Raw genomic sequence first — 13075 nt, 5'->3', positions numbered from 1 at the left:
ATGACTCCAGCCAGGGCCAGCATCTGACTGTAACAACATGAGCTCACCACCCCTCTCCATGAAGCAGGATCTTCTAAAGACCTGACCCAGCCCACAGAAACCATGAAGGAACAAATGGCTGTTGTGGGGGTTTGTGTTAGTACTATAGACTGATCCCAGGACTTTTGCTTTTTTGTGGTACCAGGGCTCAAACTAGGGACCTTGCGCTTGCCAGGCAGGTGCTTATGCTGCCAAGCTCTCTCCCAGCAGGACTTTTGCACTAAATTACACCCCCAACTCTTTAGAAAGCAAAGAAAAACTTTAGGTCCCAAGTTCGATCCCTGATACCAATAATAGGGGCTGGGGAGATGGCTCAGTGGAATAAGCGCTTCCCTGGCAAGCACAAGGGCCTGAGTTCAATCCCCGGTTCCGCAAAAAAAAAAAAAAAATCTCTGTGTTTGAGCTGGGGCTGAAGCTTTATAGTAGGAAGAGTACTTAGCCTGCACAGTTCATAGAAACCTGATACCAATAATAAATAAATAAAATATAAAAAGAAAACTGTTTTGAGACAAGGTATCCTTGAATACATTATGTAGTCAAGACTAGCCTAAAGGTCACAAAGATCCTTCTACCTGAGCCTCCCAAGTGCTGGGACTACAGATGTGCCACATTCAGCTGGAACTTCTTCTTGAGGAAGGATCATGCTGAGTCATTAAATTAGCCAGGATGAAAAAATAAATAAATTAGCCAGGTTGAGCTACCAATTGCAATCCTCCTGCCTCAGCCTCCCAGAGTATACCAGCTGGTTACTGTTACTTTAAGCCACCAAGTTTTGGGGTGTTTTGTTACACATCAACAGGTAATCAGTGAACCTTTATAACATTTCTTTGCCTCTGCTGAGGTAACCATCCATGTTACTACAGAACACTGTGAATTTATCACAGTACTTTAACATACAGCTTTTATTCTCCATTCATCTCACTAGACTATCTTATTTCTGCATCCCTGCCACTTGGCATTATGCTTAGCCCTGAGACATCTTTCAATAAACATTTGTTAGATAAATTGCACAAATGAGTGAACAGCAGTTTAGGAAAAACGTAAATGAAGGTCATGACCGTGACTTCATGCTATGGAGGGAGAGGTATTTATGTAGTACACAGGATGGCTTGGCTAACTGTACTGCTGATTTCTGCTGTCTGCAGAAGGGAGCAGTTGATGCTTAAATTTTTTTTTCTTGTTCTTTTTAATTCCTTATAACTTTTATTTCTTTTTACCAGTTTTGCATGCTTATATGTAGTAATCTAAACAATTAAAAAAAAAAAAAACCTATTGGAGCTGGGGAGATGGCTCAGTGGAATAAGCGCTTCTCTGGTGAGCGCAAGGGCCTAAGTTCAATCCCTGGTTTTGAAAAAAAAAAAAAAAAGTATTGTTATTATTTATTTCATTTCCCTCCCTCTTCTGGGATTCTGGAAAACAGTAACCTCTCTATCACAATTATCACATAATTTACCAACTGCTTCTTTCTGCTGCCCTTTCCCAGCACGGTTACTGGGAAGTGGTTTGTATGGACAGTACTGTCTGACCTTTTTTTTTTTTTTTTTGTGGAACCAGGGATTGAACTCAGGCCCTTGCGCTTGCCAGGGAAGCGCTTATTCCACTGAGCCATCTCCCCGGCCTGATCTTACTTCTTAAGCTTTGCTGACTGGCTTCAGTGAGCAGAGGCCTGCATCTGGCTAGTCATAATATTCAAGGCCACTGCTACGTGTGACAAACAGGGTAAGTGCCTAATACAAGTGGCTTTGGTGTTTTTTTTTTTTTTTTTTGCGGAACCAGGGATTGAATGCAGGCCCTTGCGCTTGCCAGGGAAGCACTTATTCTACTGAGCCATCTCCCTGTCCCCTGGTCGTTTTTTTTTTTTGTTTGTTTGTTTTTGTTTTTTTTTTTTTAATTTTAGGGAAGGGTCTACAGGGTGTTCAGGGTCTCACTATTAGATCTGACTCATAGTGATCCACCTATTTACAGCCTCCCAAGAGCTGAGATTACAGGTGTAGGTGCCACCACTTCTAGTCTCAATTGCTGCCTCAGGGTGCCCCGGGGGCGGGGCCGGCAAGGCAGGCCAAATGGCTTTGGAAGGTTTTTTTTTTTTGGCGGAACCAGGGATTAAACTCAGACCCTTGTGCTTCACAGGCAAGTGCTTATTCTATTGAGCCATCTTCTCCCTGGTCATTTGGAAGGTTTTGAATTTGAAACCCAGACAGCCATGGCAGCCCATCTCGACTGATGATGAAAACATATATAAACACATGTGAATGCATGTTGGTCCAACTATATATGTTCACGTGTACCTGTATATACAGAGTTCATAAAGAACATATATATCAGGAAAAGAAAAACTTGCATAAATATTTTAATATTAAATTTATTGAGACATCGTGAGGTAAATCCAAGTTACCTTTGGTTCCTACAATTATAAGAGGTGCTCAAAGTGGTGGCCATTACTTTCCAGACATTTATTAGTATGGTGAGCTGCTGAAGTGTGTATATATTTTTGGGCAAACCTGGCAGGGGGTGAGATAGGATCTCACTATATAGTTCAGGCTAGCATTATATATTTGAAAACAATTTGAGAATGTGAAAACAGTTTAAGTATCAAACATTCGGAGAGTTAATCAAATTTTGTTACACTGACAAAATGTGACTCAGTAACTTGATGCAGTAGAAACAATGGTTTTCAGCACAGGACAGCAACAGGCAAGGTGACTGGTGACTACCTGGTCCCTGCCTGGGCAGCCTCCAGGCTGCAGTGTGGGGCTGAGGAGATGGAGCTGAGTACCTGTGGAGTTCAGGGCAGGCTGACTGACAGAGCAGAGCACTAGAAAGATCAGCACAGACAGAGCTCCAGACAGCTTCAGGGGGGAAGAACACCAGCCCTTTCATCTGAAAATGGGTCAGCACATATCAAGGTGAGGACAGAAGTACCAGAAAGGAGTGTGAGGAATAATCCTCAAACCTCACCCCATTGATATCCTCTATATACTGTGGAACTCAATTTGCTAACATTTCTGTAATTTTTTCAAATATGTTCTAGCAGGACCTCTGATCTGTAATTTTCTTTTCACCTAATGTCTTTTTCTGGTTTGAGTACTAAAATAATATTTATTTTATAGAATGATTTTGGAAAGGGGCCGGGGAGATGGCTCAGTGGAATGAGCGCTTCCCTGGCAAGCACAAGGGTCTGAGTTCAATCCCTGGTTCTGCAAAAAAAAAAAAGAAAAGAAAAGAAAAGAAAAGAATGATTTTGGAAGCTGCCCCTCCTCTTTAATATTTTGAAAGAATTTGTATAAAACTGGTATTAGGTATGACATAGCGAGATTCTATCTCAAAATACAAAACTGGGCCTGGGGAGATAGCTTAATGACATAAACACCTGCCTGGCAAGCGCAAGGTCCCCAGTTCTATCCCCACTACTGCAAAAATAAGCACACAAACAAATCAAAATAAAAAACAGGAAAGGCAAAAAAATAAAACAAAACAAAATCTTGGAAATAGTTCAAATGTCCATCAACGATGGATAGGGGGGAAAACTACCAGGAAAAACGAGGAAGGTAGCTCAGTGTTCCCTGGGCTCAATTCTCTGTTACATCCCTGGAAAGGAAAAGAAAGGAAAACAAAGGAAAGGAAAATCATACCAAACCAGAAACAGAAACAGAAACAAGAACCAAAGATATCTGCTGTGGCCATGCTGTTAGGATGCCTATTGGACCCTTAAGTCCCTAAGTGGGGTGTCAGGGAGGCAACCGTATATGTGAAAATGGAGTTCACAGAAGTCAGAACTGAAGATATGAATGTGGGAGCCAATGGCACACAGCAGCCCAGATATCATCACCAGGGAGAGAACGCAGAGTAGGGGGCACAGGACACTTTTAACACTCAAGGTATTAGACAGAAAGAGGCAAAAAACAAAATAGCAGTCATGGGCTCAGGGGTGCAGTGCCCTCCTGTCAAGCACAAGGTCCTGTGGGATTGGATGCTCTTACATAGGAGCTTGAGGTGGGGGCTAGTTTCCTCATCCTTTCACCTTCTGCTGTGAGGAAGGAGCAAGAATGTCCTCATCAGACCAAATAAGACAGCCTTAATGTTAGACCTCTCAGCCTCCAGAACTAGGAGCAATAAATCCTGGTTCTTTTATAAATTCTCCATCATGCAGTACTGGTAGCAGCAGACACATCAATGTCATGTGCTGCCTGTAGGTTAAACAGTAGAGAACAAAGAACCGGCCCTTGGTCTGGCAAGCTGAAAGTTGCTAGTCATCCAGACAGGACCTTTTACCTTTTTAACTTTAATGATGAGAGTGGAAACCCAAGTAGAATGGATTGAAGAGAGAATAAGAAAAGTGAAGTCATCAACATGAAGATATTACATTATTTATTTATTTAATTTTATTTTTGCAATACCAGGGATTGAACTCAGGACTTTGTGCTTACTAGGCAAATGCTTGTTCTACTGAGCTATATCCCCAGCCCTACATGATTTAAATGATTAAACATCTATATTGATATAGCTGTGTATCTGTACAGATATATGGATACAGGTATGTATCAGGAGTGCTGGTGCACATTTGTAATCTCAACACTCTGGGAGGCAGAGTCACAAGGATCACAAGTTTGAGCCCAGACTGGCAACTGAGCTTTTTATTTTATTTTATTTATTTATTTGGTACAGGGTCTCAACTGCAGCTCGGACTCATAGTATTCCTCCTGTTTTCAGCCTCCCCAGCTCAACACATTTTTGAGTTTCTCAGAAAAGCGAAACCATGGGAAACTTACCTATGTTTAGGTGTCTGATTTCTTTCACTTAATATTTAACTCTCAATTTGCATACATTTACTTACATTGCCTCAACTTTATTTTTCTTTATGGCAGAATATTACTCTATTGTGCATATATTTTCTTTATCCATCTGTTGACGGACATACACACTGTCTCCAAGATCTAGCTATTACTTCTTTTTCTTACAATTTTGAGACATGGTCTGAGTTGCTAAAATGTCCAGGCTTGGTCGCCCTCTTTCTCTTCAACGAGGTGGCCGAGCGGCAGACACAGACATGCAGATCTTTGTGAAGACCCTGACGGGCAAGACCATCACCCTCGAGGTTGAGCCCAGTGACACCATCGAGAATGTCAAAGCCAAAATCCAAGACAAGGAGGGCATCCCCCCTGACCAGCAGCGTCTGATATTTGCCGGCAAACAACTGGAGGGTGGTCGGACCCTCTCTGACTACAACATCCAAAGAGAGTCCACCCTGCACCTGGTGCTTCGCCTGCGAGGTGGGATCATCGAGCCATCCCTGCGCCAGCTTACCCAGAAGTACAACTGTGACAAGATGATCTGCCGCGAGTGTTATGCCCGCCTGCACCCCCGTGCTGTCAACTGCAGCAAGAAGTATGGCCACACCAACAACCTGCACCCCAAGAAGAAGGTCAAATAAAGCTCAGCCAGCCCCTCGTCCAGAAAGGCACCACCTGCCCAACGCCTGCAGCCTTGGGGCCTGAATAAAGTTTCCCTCCCTTGACTAGAGGAAAAAAAAAAAAAATGTCCAGGCTTGGCTGAAACTTGAGATCCTCCTGCCTCAGCCACTCAGAGAACTGGGATTACAGGCCTGTACTGTGCCTAGCTCACAAAAGGCTATAAACTGTATGATTCCATTTTATATGAAATGTTCTAAATACACAAATCCATAAGGGGCCAGCCAAATAGCTCAGCCCCGCCCCCAAGGCTCACTGAGACAGCAACTGAGACTAGGCTTGGTGGCGCACCAGCTCTTGGGAGGCTGTAAACAGGTGGATCAATACAAGTTCAATCCAGTCCGATCTAACAGTAAGATCCTGAACACCCTGTAGCCCTTACTTAAAATAAAAGAAAATGAAATAAAATAAAACACCTCACAAATTCACAGACAGAAAACAGACTGGCTGTCAGGCCTGGAGGGAGAGGGATAGGAAATGAACGACCTGACGGCTAACAGGGTTCCTTCCATGCTGAGGTAAATGTTCTGGAATTAGGTGGTGCAGATGAGTGCGGAATAAAGCAAATATGCTAAAGACCAAAGACCGCAGAGGGCTGAGGCCTGAGCATACAGCTAGGGGTAGAATGCCTGCCTAGCACATGTGAGGTTCTGATTAGATCTTGGTCACACACACACGCACGCACACACACACACACACACACACACAATAAATAAAAAGCAAACCAAAGCACACACACCTACAAATGCTCAATTATACACTTTAATTTTAAAGGGTGACTTTTTTAGTACATGCATTACATCTTTATTATCACAGTTTAAGCACATTAGAAGATGACTGTCCCTCTGGGAGTTTCTCTGAGGCCCATGTGAGGCCATGAGGACTGCAAGCTTCTCCAAGTCTCGCCTTCTTGGTAACAAGCTACTGCTCACCTCTTCAAACAGCTCTCCACAGGGATTTAATATTTACACAAAACCAAGGAACACAAAAATGGAGAGAGAAGTGTAAACAGCTTATCTATACCTGTGAAAAGGAACCCTTTCTCTCTCAATTTGTAACTAACACTTTATTAACACAGCCCAGCATGAATTTCACATCCTAGCAACCTGTGAAGTCATAAAGTCCTTAAACTGATAAAAGGTGAAGTCTTTTTTTTTTTTTTTTTCAAATTACTCTCAATTCCCTATCGCACCCACAGTCTAAGTGATCACTGAAAGAACTGACTGAAACTCAAGTTTCCAAGCTACAGGTTTTATTTTTGTTTTTCTTTTTTTTTTTTTTAAACTTTTTTTGTTTATTTATTTTTACATTTATTTACTGTGTGTGTGTGCGCGCGCGCCGCGAGGCCAGCTCAGCCCACCAGGGGGCGGGGCTGGCTGGCATGTGGTGCTGGGGGATCGAACCGCAGTCCCTGTGCTTTGCCAAGCCTGTTCCAAGTAGGTGCTTTAGACCACTGAGCCATCTCTCCAGCCCCTATTTTTGTTTTTCAAGACTGGACAAGGGCCGGGGAGATGGCTCAGTGGAATAAGCACTTCCCTGATAAGCGCAAGGGCCTGAGTTCAATTCCCAGTTCTGAAAAAGAAAAAGAAAAAGAAAAAGCTGGCTTTCTTGTTAGTTTAAGGGCCAGGGAGATAGCTCAGTAGAATAAGCACTTGCCTGTCAAGGGCAAGGCTCTGAGTTTAATCCCCGGTACTGCAAAAAAAAAAAAAAAAAAAGACAAGTCCCCAGGTCTTGGATGGAAGGCAGAGCTTTCTTTGCATCCCACTGTACTGAGGTGAAACGTTTTTTCTTTTTTCTTTTGTTTGTTTGTTTATTTATTTATTTATTTATTTGGTATTTTAGGGAAGGGTCTACAGGGTGTTCAGGGTCTCACTACTAGATCAAACCCCTGGCCCCTGCATCTGCTTGCAGGTTCTTTAATCCGCTGAGCTATTTGACCGATCCTTTTTTAATGTATTTGATACAGGGTCTCACTATGCAGACTGGACTTGCAGTGATTCTCCTGTTTTCAGCCTCCCTAGCACTGGGATTATAGGCGGTCTCGCAGGCTCAGCACACCCAGGGGGCAGGACCGGCATGGCCTGTGGTGCCGAGGATTGAATCCTGGTCCCTGTGCTTGCCTAAGCAGTTGTTTGGTCCGCTGAGATATCTCACTGGCCCTGAAGTGAAACGCTTTTTCAACGTGAAAGCCACTGGAAGCAGCCCAGAGGAAAAGATGCAGACTAAAGGGAGACCAGAAAGTACAGCAATTAGGAGAATGGGCTCTGAAAAGGAAAAATACTGTCTCCAAATCTACATTTCTCTTTTCTTGTACTGAAGAGACCAGGGCCTTGACACAAAGCTACATTTAGGCTTGTCTAAAATGTTTTGAGACACAATCTTGCTAAATCAAAACCCCCAGGTGGCCGAGGAGATGGTTCAGTGGAATAAGTGCTTCCCTGGCAAGTGCAAGGGCCCTAGTTTTAATCCCCGGTTCCACCAAAAAAAAAACCCAAAACCCAGGATGGGCTTGAACTAGTGACCCCCTGGCCTCAGCCTCCCAGAGTGCTGGGCTTACATGTGTGTACCAAAATCTTCTGAATTTGCTTTTACAGAAATCCCTTCTTGTCTGCTGAACTCTGCACAAACACCCACAGGGCCATCTCCACTGGAAACACAGTAAGATGCAAACAAAAACAATAAGTTGTAACAGGATGATTTTAAGCTACAGGGCCAAGAAATTCTGTGGTTTACAGTCACAGAGCTTACTATGGGAGGAAAGGAAGTTGTGGACTGTCCTGAGGTCTGCAATTACACAAACACAAAATTAATGGAAATTGAAAGAAAAATTCTGCCATGACTTTGCCACCCCAAAAAGACATACATCCCCCACCCTCTGGGTGTGCTGAGCTGGTGATGGAGTCCGGGCATGGAGGCGCATGCCTGTAATCCCAGCACTAGGGAGGCAGAAATCAGGAGGATCACTGTGACTCTGAGCTGTGTAGTGAGACCCTGCACACACACAAAAAAACTTTAAAGACATCCCACCCAAATCTTGCGTGGGTGCTGGGATCAGGGCCAGGGCCTCACCCATGCCCTGCAAGCACTCAACCACAGAGCTAGACTCCATCCCCTCTTCTTGCTCTTTTGGATTTGTCCTTCATCTATACAATGTTCTCCTAATACTTTCAAATGTTTCTCCACTGGACATTTTTATCAGTACTGTCCCCCAGGAACTATGCAGTCTTGTTCAATAATTTACTGATCTAGTTATCTGTTGACAGACATATGAGTATCAGCAATTTTTGCCAAATCTCCAGGTGTCCCCACCTGAAGACCAGGTGGTACTCTTCCCTCAAAAAATAAAATTAAACTGAATGCAGTGGCATATACCTGCAATCCCAGTACTCTTGGAGGAGGATGGCAAGTCTGAGACAAGCCTGATCAACTTCGTAATATACTGAGTCAAAATAGACTCTTTCCACATGACAACCTACAGTTGGAGAAAAAATCCATTGCAGCGAGTGTCGTACTTGAGAGTGATATAATCAGAAGCCATTTGGGGAAGAAGATAAAATTGAGTCACCCTGGGAATTAGAAGTCATTTCAGGGTCTCTGGGGTCACCCGACCACAGTGACTAGGTGGGAGACAACCAAAAGAGGTAGTTGTGGAGAAGGGGTAGGCTAGTGGCAGACCCTCTGAGAAATTGAAGAAGTGGTGAGCTCAAGTTGTAAAAGACACAGCAGCCATGCCTTCTGTGCTATGGCCAAGTGATTTTCTGAGGAAACTGTTTCTGAAAGTGCTGATGGTAAGTCTAGCAGACTGCTTGGTCCTCTTGTTGCTAACTTCCCACACAGAGCTCACTGGTCTATTTTCTCTTCCCATCTCCCAGCGTGCTCAGAGATATGCCATGGTAGTTGCCACGGGATGTGTGGGGGTGGGGGGTACAAAGTGGCCCCCGGAGCAAGGGAGGCACCTAGCTACAGGCCATAAATACAAAAGAGCACAAGTACTAAGAGCCCTGGAGGCCAGCTGTGGTGGCACACTTCTCTAATACCAGCACTCAGGAGGCCCACCTAAACTACATACTGAGACCCTGTCTCAAAAAACTAAAAACAAAACATCTAAGCATGCTGGAGTGCAAACAGTCCTACAGCAGCCACCACACCATCAAAGGCCAGGGAGCACTCAGGATTCACACAGGAAAATCTGGGCAGGGAAACAGAATAGGCCTCCGTTGTGACAAACTATTCCCCATCTGTATGTGGTGGATTTAGATGACAGGGATATAGAAACTACTTACCCAAATATGCAGAGGAATTTTTTGGACTCATGTGTCTTTGTTTTTTGGGAATTTTTTTTGCCTTCATGCCCCCTCATCTTCTGATTTTTCTCTTATTTTTGTTAGTTTGACCTAATTCCATTAACTTTTATTCTTTAGATTTTTTTTACCTCTCTTATCTCTCTTCCTTTTTTCAAATTAACTTTTCAAATTTTTCCTTCTTCCACCCTTCCATTTTATTATTACTGTTAAGTTTTATTAATTTTTAGTTATTTAGTTGACTCTATGTTATTACTGTTAACATTTCCACTGTTAACACATTCCTGCTTGCATGAGTTAGCAGTGGTACAAATATGGCTGTCCTGTATCAAGTGGCTTGTAGCACTGTTGGTACAAGTATTACAGTAATGCACGGCACAGCCATGTCCTTACCACTGGGTGGTTCAAGCTACCTGGCAGCAAGACTCCTGTTGTGAATATGTCAGTGGTGGTACAGTAGGCATTCACTGTCAGTATTTGATTTGTCTTTGTGTTTACATTATTACTGAAGATCTCTTTTATTGATAAAGATGGAATAGTTCCAGTTATTGATTCATTAGTATGTCAATAACAGTCTTTGTATCTATTATTGTGCACCTCTATTAACAGTGGCACAATTGTTAGTTTTTAGTGTATGCCAGCCATTACCTGGTCTCTTTGGTTTTCAAAATTTTCTAAATCTAGGGAAAGTATTCAATATTCAAGTACAAGAGAACACCAAATAGCCACAAACAGAAAAGAACCTCTCCATGGCATATCATAATCAAAATTGCATAAATTCAACAAAAGGACAATATTAAAAGCAGCTACAAGGTCAGGACGTAACTCAGCAACACAGTGCCTGCCTGGCATGCGCAAGGTCCTGAGCACAATAATTTCTGGTACAAGAAAAAATTTTAATAATAATAATAATGCAGTTACAGAGAAAGAACAAGTAACCAAAAAGGCAAGCCCATCAGAGGAACTGCAGATTTCTTAGCATAAATCTTAAAGGCCAGGAGACCTTAAAGATTTGCAAGCCCTAAAAGAAAACAACTGTCAACCCTGACAATCATATCCTTTAAAATTAGTCTTCTGTATTGATAGAGAAGTAAAGACTTTCCACAACAAAGAAATAGATGACCTGGGCTGGGGAGATAGTTCAGCAGCTTACGCGCCTGTCTGATAAGCGCAAGGTCCCAAGTTTGATCCCTGGTATTGCCAAAAAAAAAAAAAAAAAAAAAGATGACCACTAAACCAGCATTACAGAAAATACTTGAGAGAAACCTACACAGGGACAGGGAGATGACCAGCAGCAAAGGGGAAAAAAGTAATCAGCACTGAAAAAATAACAAAAAGACAAGATTCAACAGACACTTTACAACAATAATTCTCAATGTCAGTGACCTCAACTCTCAAACTACATTAAAAACCCAAACTGCAACCATATACATATTGCCTACAGGAGACACATCTCATCCAGAAATATAGACTGCAAGTGAAAGGATGGATCAACAGGAGCCCTGAAACAAGCAAGAGTAGCTATCTTATTGTCAAGCATAACAGACTTCAAACCCAAAACCAAACAGAAAAGACAAAGAGAGCCACTACATACGGAGGCAAAGTGAACAATTCAATAGGAAGATATAACAACTGTAAATATCTATGCATTGAATATCCATGCACCAAACGTTCATAAAACAAAGATTAATGCACTTGAACGGAGACATAAACCCAATTGTAGCAGGGGCCTTTAAGGCCCATTCTCACCAGACCTCCCCCTCAAATCAACAAAGAAACATCCAACTTAAATCATATCACTGATTTTTTTTTTTTTTTTTTTTTTTTTTTTTTTTGGTCTTTCTGAGACAGGGTCTTGCTGTGCAGCTCAGGCTGGCCTTGAGCTCACTTTGTAGCCCAGGCTGGTCTCCCAACTCCCAACGATCTTCCTCCTGCCTCAGCCTACCGAGTGCTGGGATTACACACATGCACCACCACACTGGCATGCTCAGGGGTAATGCTGGTGAGTGTGTTGTGCCAGGAATCAACCTTGGTCCCTCCCTATGCTTGCCTAAGCAGGTACTTAGTCTGCTGAGCTGTCTCTAGGAATAATTATTCTTACTTTCAGAACTTTTGATAGTCTATTACGCTAAGGATCCTTATGAGTTTAAGATTTTATGTTTATTTAAGAGTCATTAGGTCGGGCTGGTGAGATGGCTCAGTGGTCTAAAGCACCTATTAGAACAAACTAAAAAAGCACAGGGGAGGCAGTTCAATCCCCCAGCACCACATGCCAGCCAGCACCGCCCCCTGGTGGGCTGAGCTGGCCACACACACACACACACACACACACAAAAAAAAAAAACTTTAAAAAAAAAAAAAAAAAGAAAGAAAAGAAAGTTAGTATCTGTCTTTTCTTCTGACCTATGCCTTCAAAGCCTATCTTCATCTTCAAGAGTTCATCAAGGTGTTTTCTCAAGCCAAGCTATCTCCTTTGCTGATGAAGTATTCTGGAGTCAGCTGGTGAAATAGTAATTTTTTACTGTCTTATAATTAATTGTAATACAAAATTTTAAGTTTAAGAATCGTTAGGTCAGTTACTTTGCTTCAGGTGGCAACATATTAAACTCAGCCAAAAAGTCACTGCTAATCTAATCTCATGCTTGTATAATACTTTCAGTTACAAAGCTGACACTGTAGAAAACAGATCTTTTTAAACAACCCAAATCTTCTTTGTTGGGGGGGGGGGCTGTGGTGAGGCAGAACATCATGACAATGACAGCATGGGGATCAGGAAGCAGAAAGAAGCAAGAGAAGGATGGGACCAGGCAGATGGCTCAGTAGATTAAGTGCTTCCCTGGCAAGCCCAAGGGCCTGAGTTCAATCCCCAGTTCCCGGAGGAAAAAAGAGAGAGAGAGAAAGAGAGAAAGAGAGAAAGAGAGAGAGAGAGAGAGAGAGAGAGAGAGAGAGAGAGAGAGAGAGCGAGCGACAAAATGTTCATTTCAAAGGCATGCTCTCAGTGACCTGCTTCCTCCAACAGGCCCCTTTTCCTATTATAAACTCATCAATGGATTAATCCATTAATGAAGTTACAGCCCTCAAGATCCATTTATCTTTGTAAAAATTTAATTTAGTTTATTTATTTTTGGCAGAACCGGGGATTGAACTCAGGCCCTTGCGCTTGCCAGGGAAGCGCTTATTTCACTGAGCCCAGCATCTTCCCAGCCCCGCATTCATCTCTCAATGCCTCCCCTCTGCATACTGCTGCACTGGGATCAAGCCTTCAAC

At 42.8% G+C, this 13075-nt stretch overlaps 1 protein-coding gene across 2 annotated transcripts; it reads left to right on the top strand.

Moving 5' to 3' along the window:
- The first annotated feature begins 5054 nt into the window (after window positions 1-5054).
- Window positions 5055-5560, top strand: LOC101569753 (ubiquitin-like). Of its 2 annotated transcripts, XM_023719057.1 has the most exons (2): window positions 5055-5189; window positions 5277-5560. In XM_023719057.1, exons 1-2 carry the CDS (start codon window positions 5087-5089, stop codon window positions 5468-5470), a joined length of 297 nt encoding a protein of 98 aa, XP_023574825.1. In that variant the 5' UTR covers window positions 5055-5086; the 3' UTR covers window positions 5471-5560. The 2 variants fall into 2 exon arrangements, with proteins under 2 accessions (XP_023574825.1, XP_012370921.1); XM_012515467.2 differs by having other exon boundaries at window positions 5055-5560.
- The last annotated feature ends 7515 nt before the right edge of the window (window positions 5561-13075 follow it).

The sequence above is a fragment of the Octodon degus genome, unplaced genomic scaffold (assembly GCF_000260255.1).
Source record: "Octodon degus isolate 3935 unplaced genomic scaffold, OctDeg1.0 scaffold00064, whole genome shotgun sequence".
Lineage (NCBI taxonomy): Eukaryota > Metazoa > Chordata > Mammalia > Rodentia > Octodontidae > Octodon > Octodon degus.
The sequence above is the reverse complement of the archived record's forward strand: the minus strand, read 5'-3'. Positions and strand labels throughout refer to the sequence as shown.

What these genes read in the sequence shown, in the direction of transcription:
- LOC101569753 (XM_012515467.2), top strand. Translation starts at nt 5,087, where the DNA reads ATGCAGATCTTTGTGAAGACCCTGACGGGCAAGACCATCACCCTCGAG.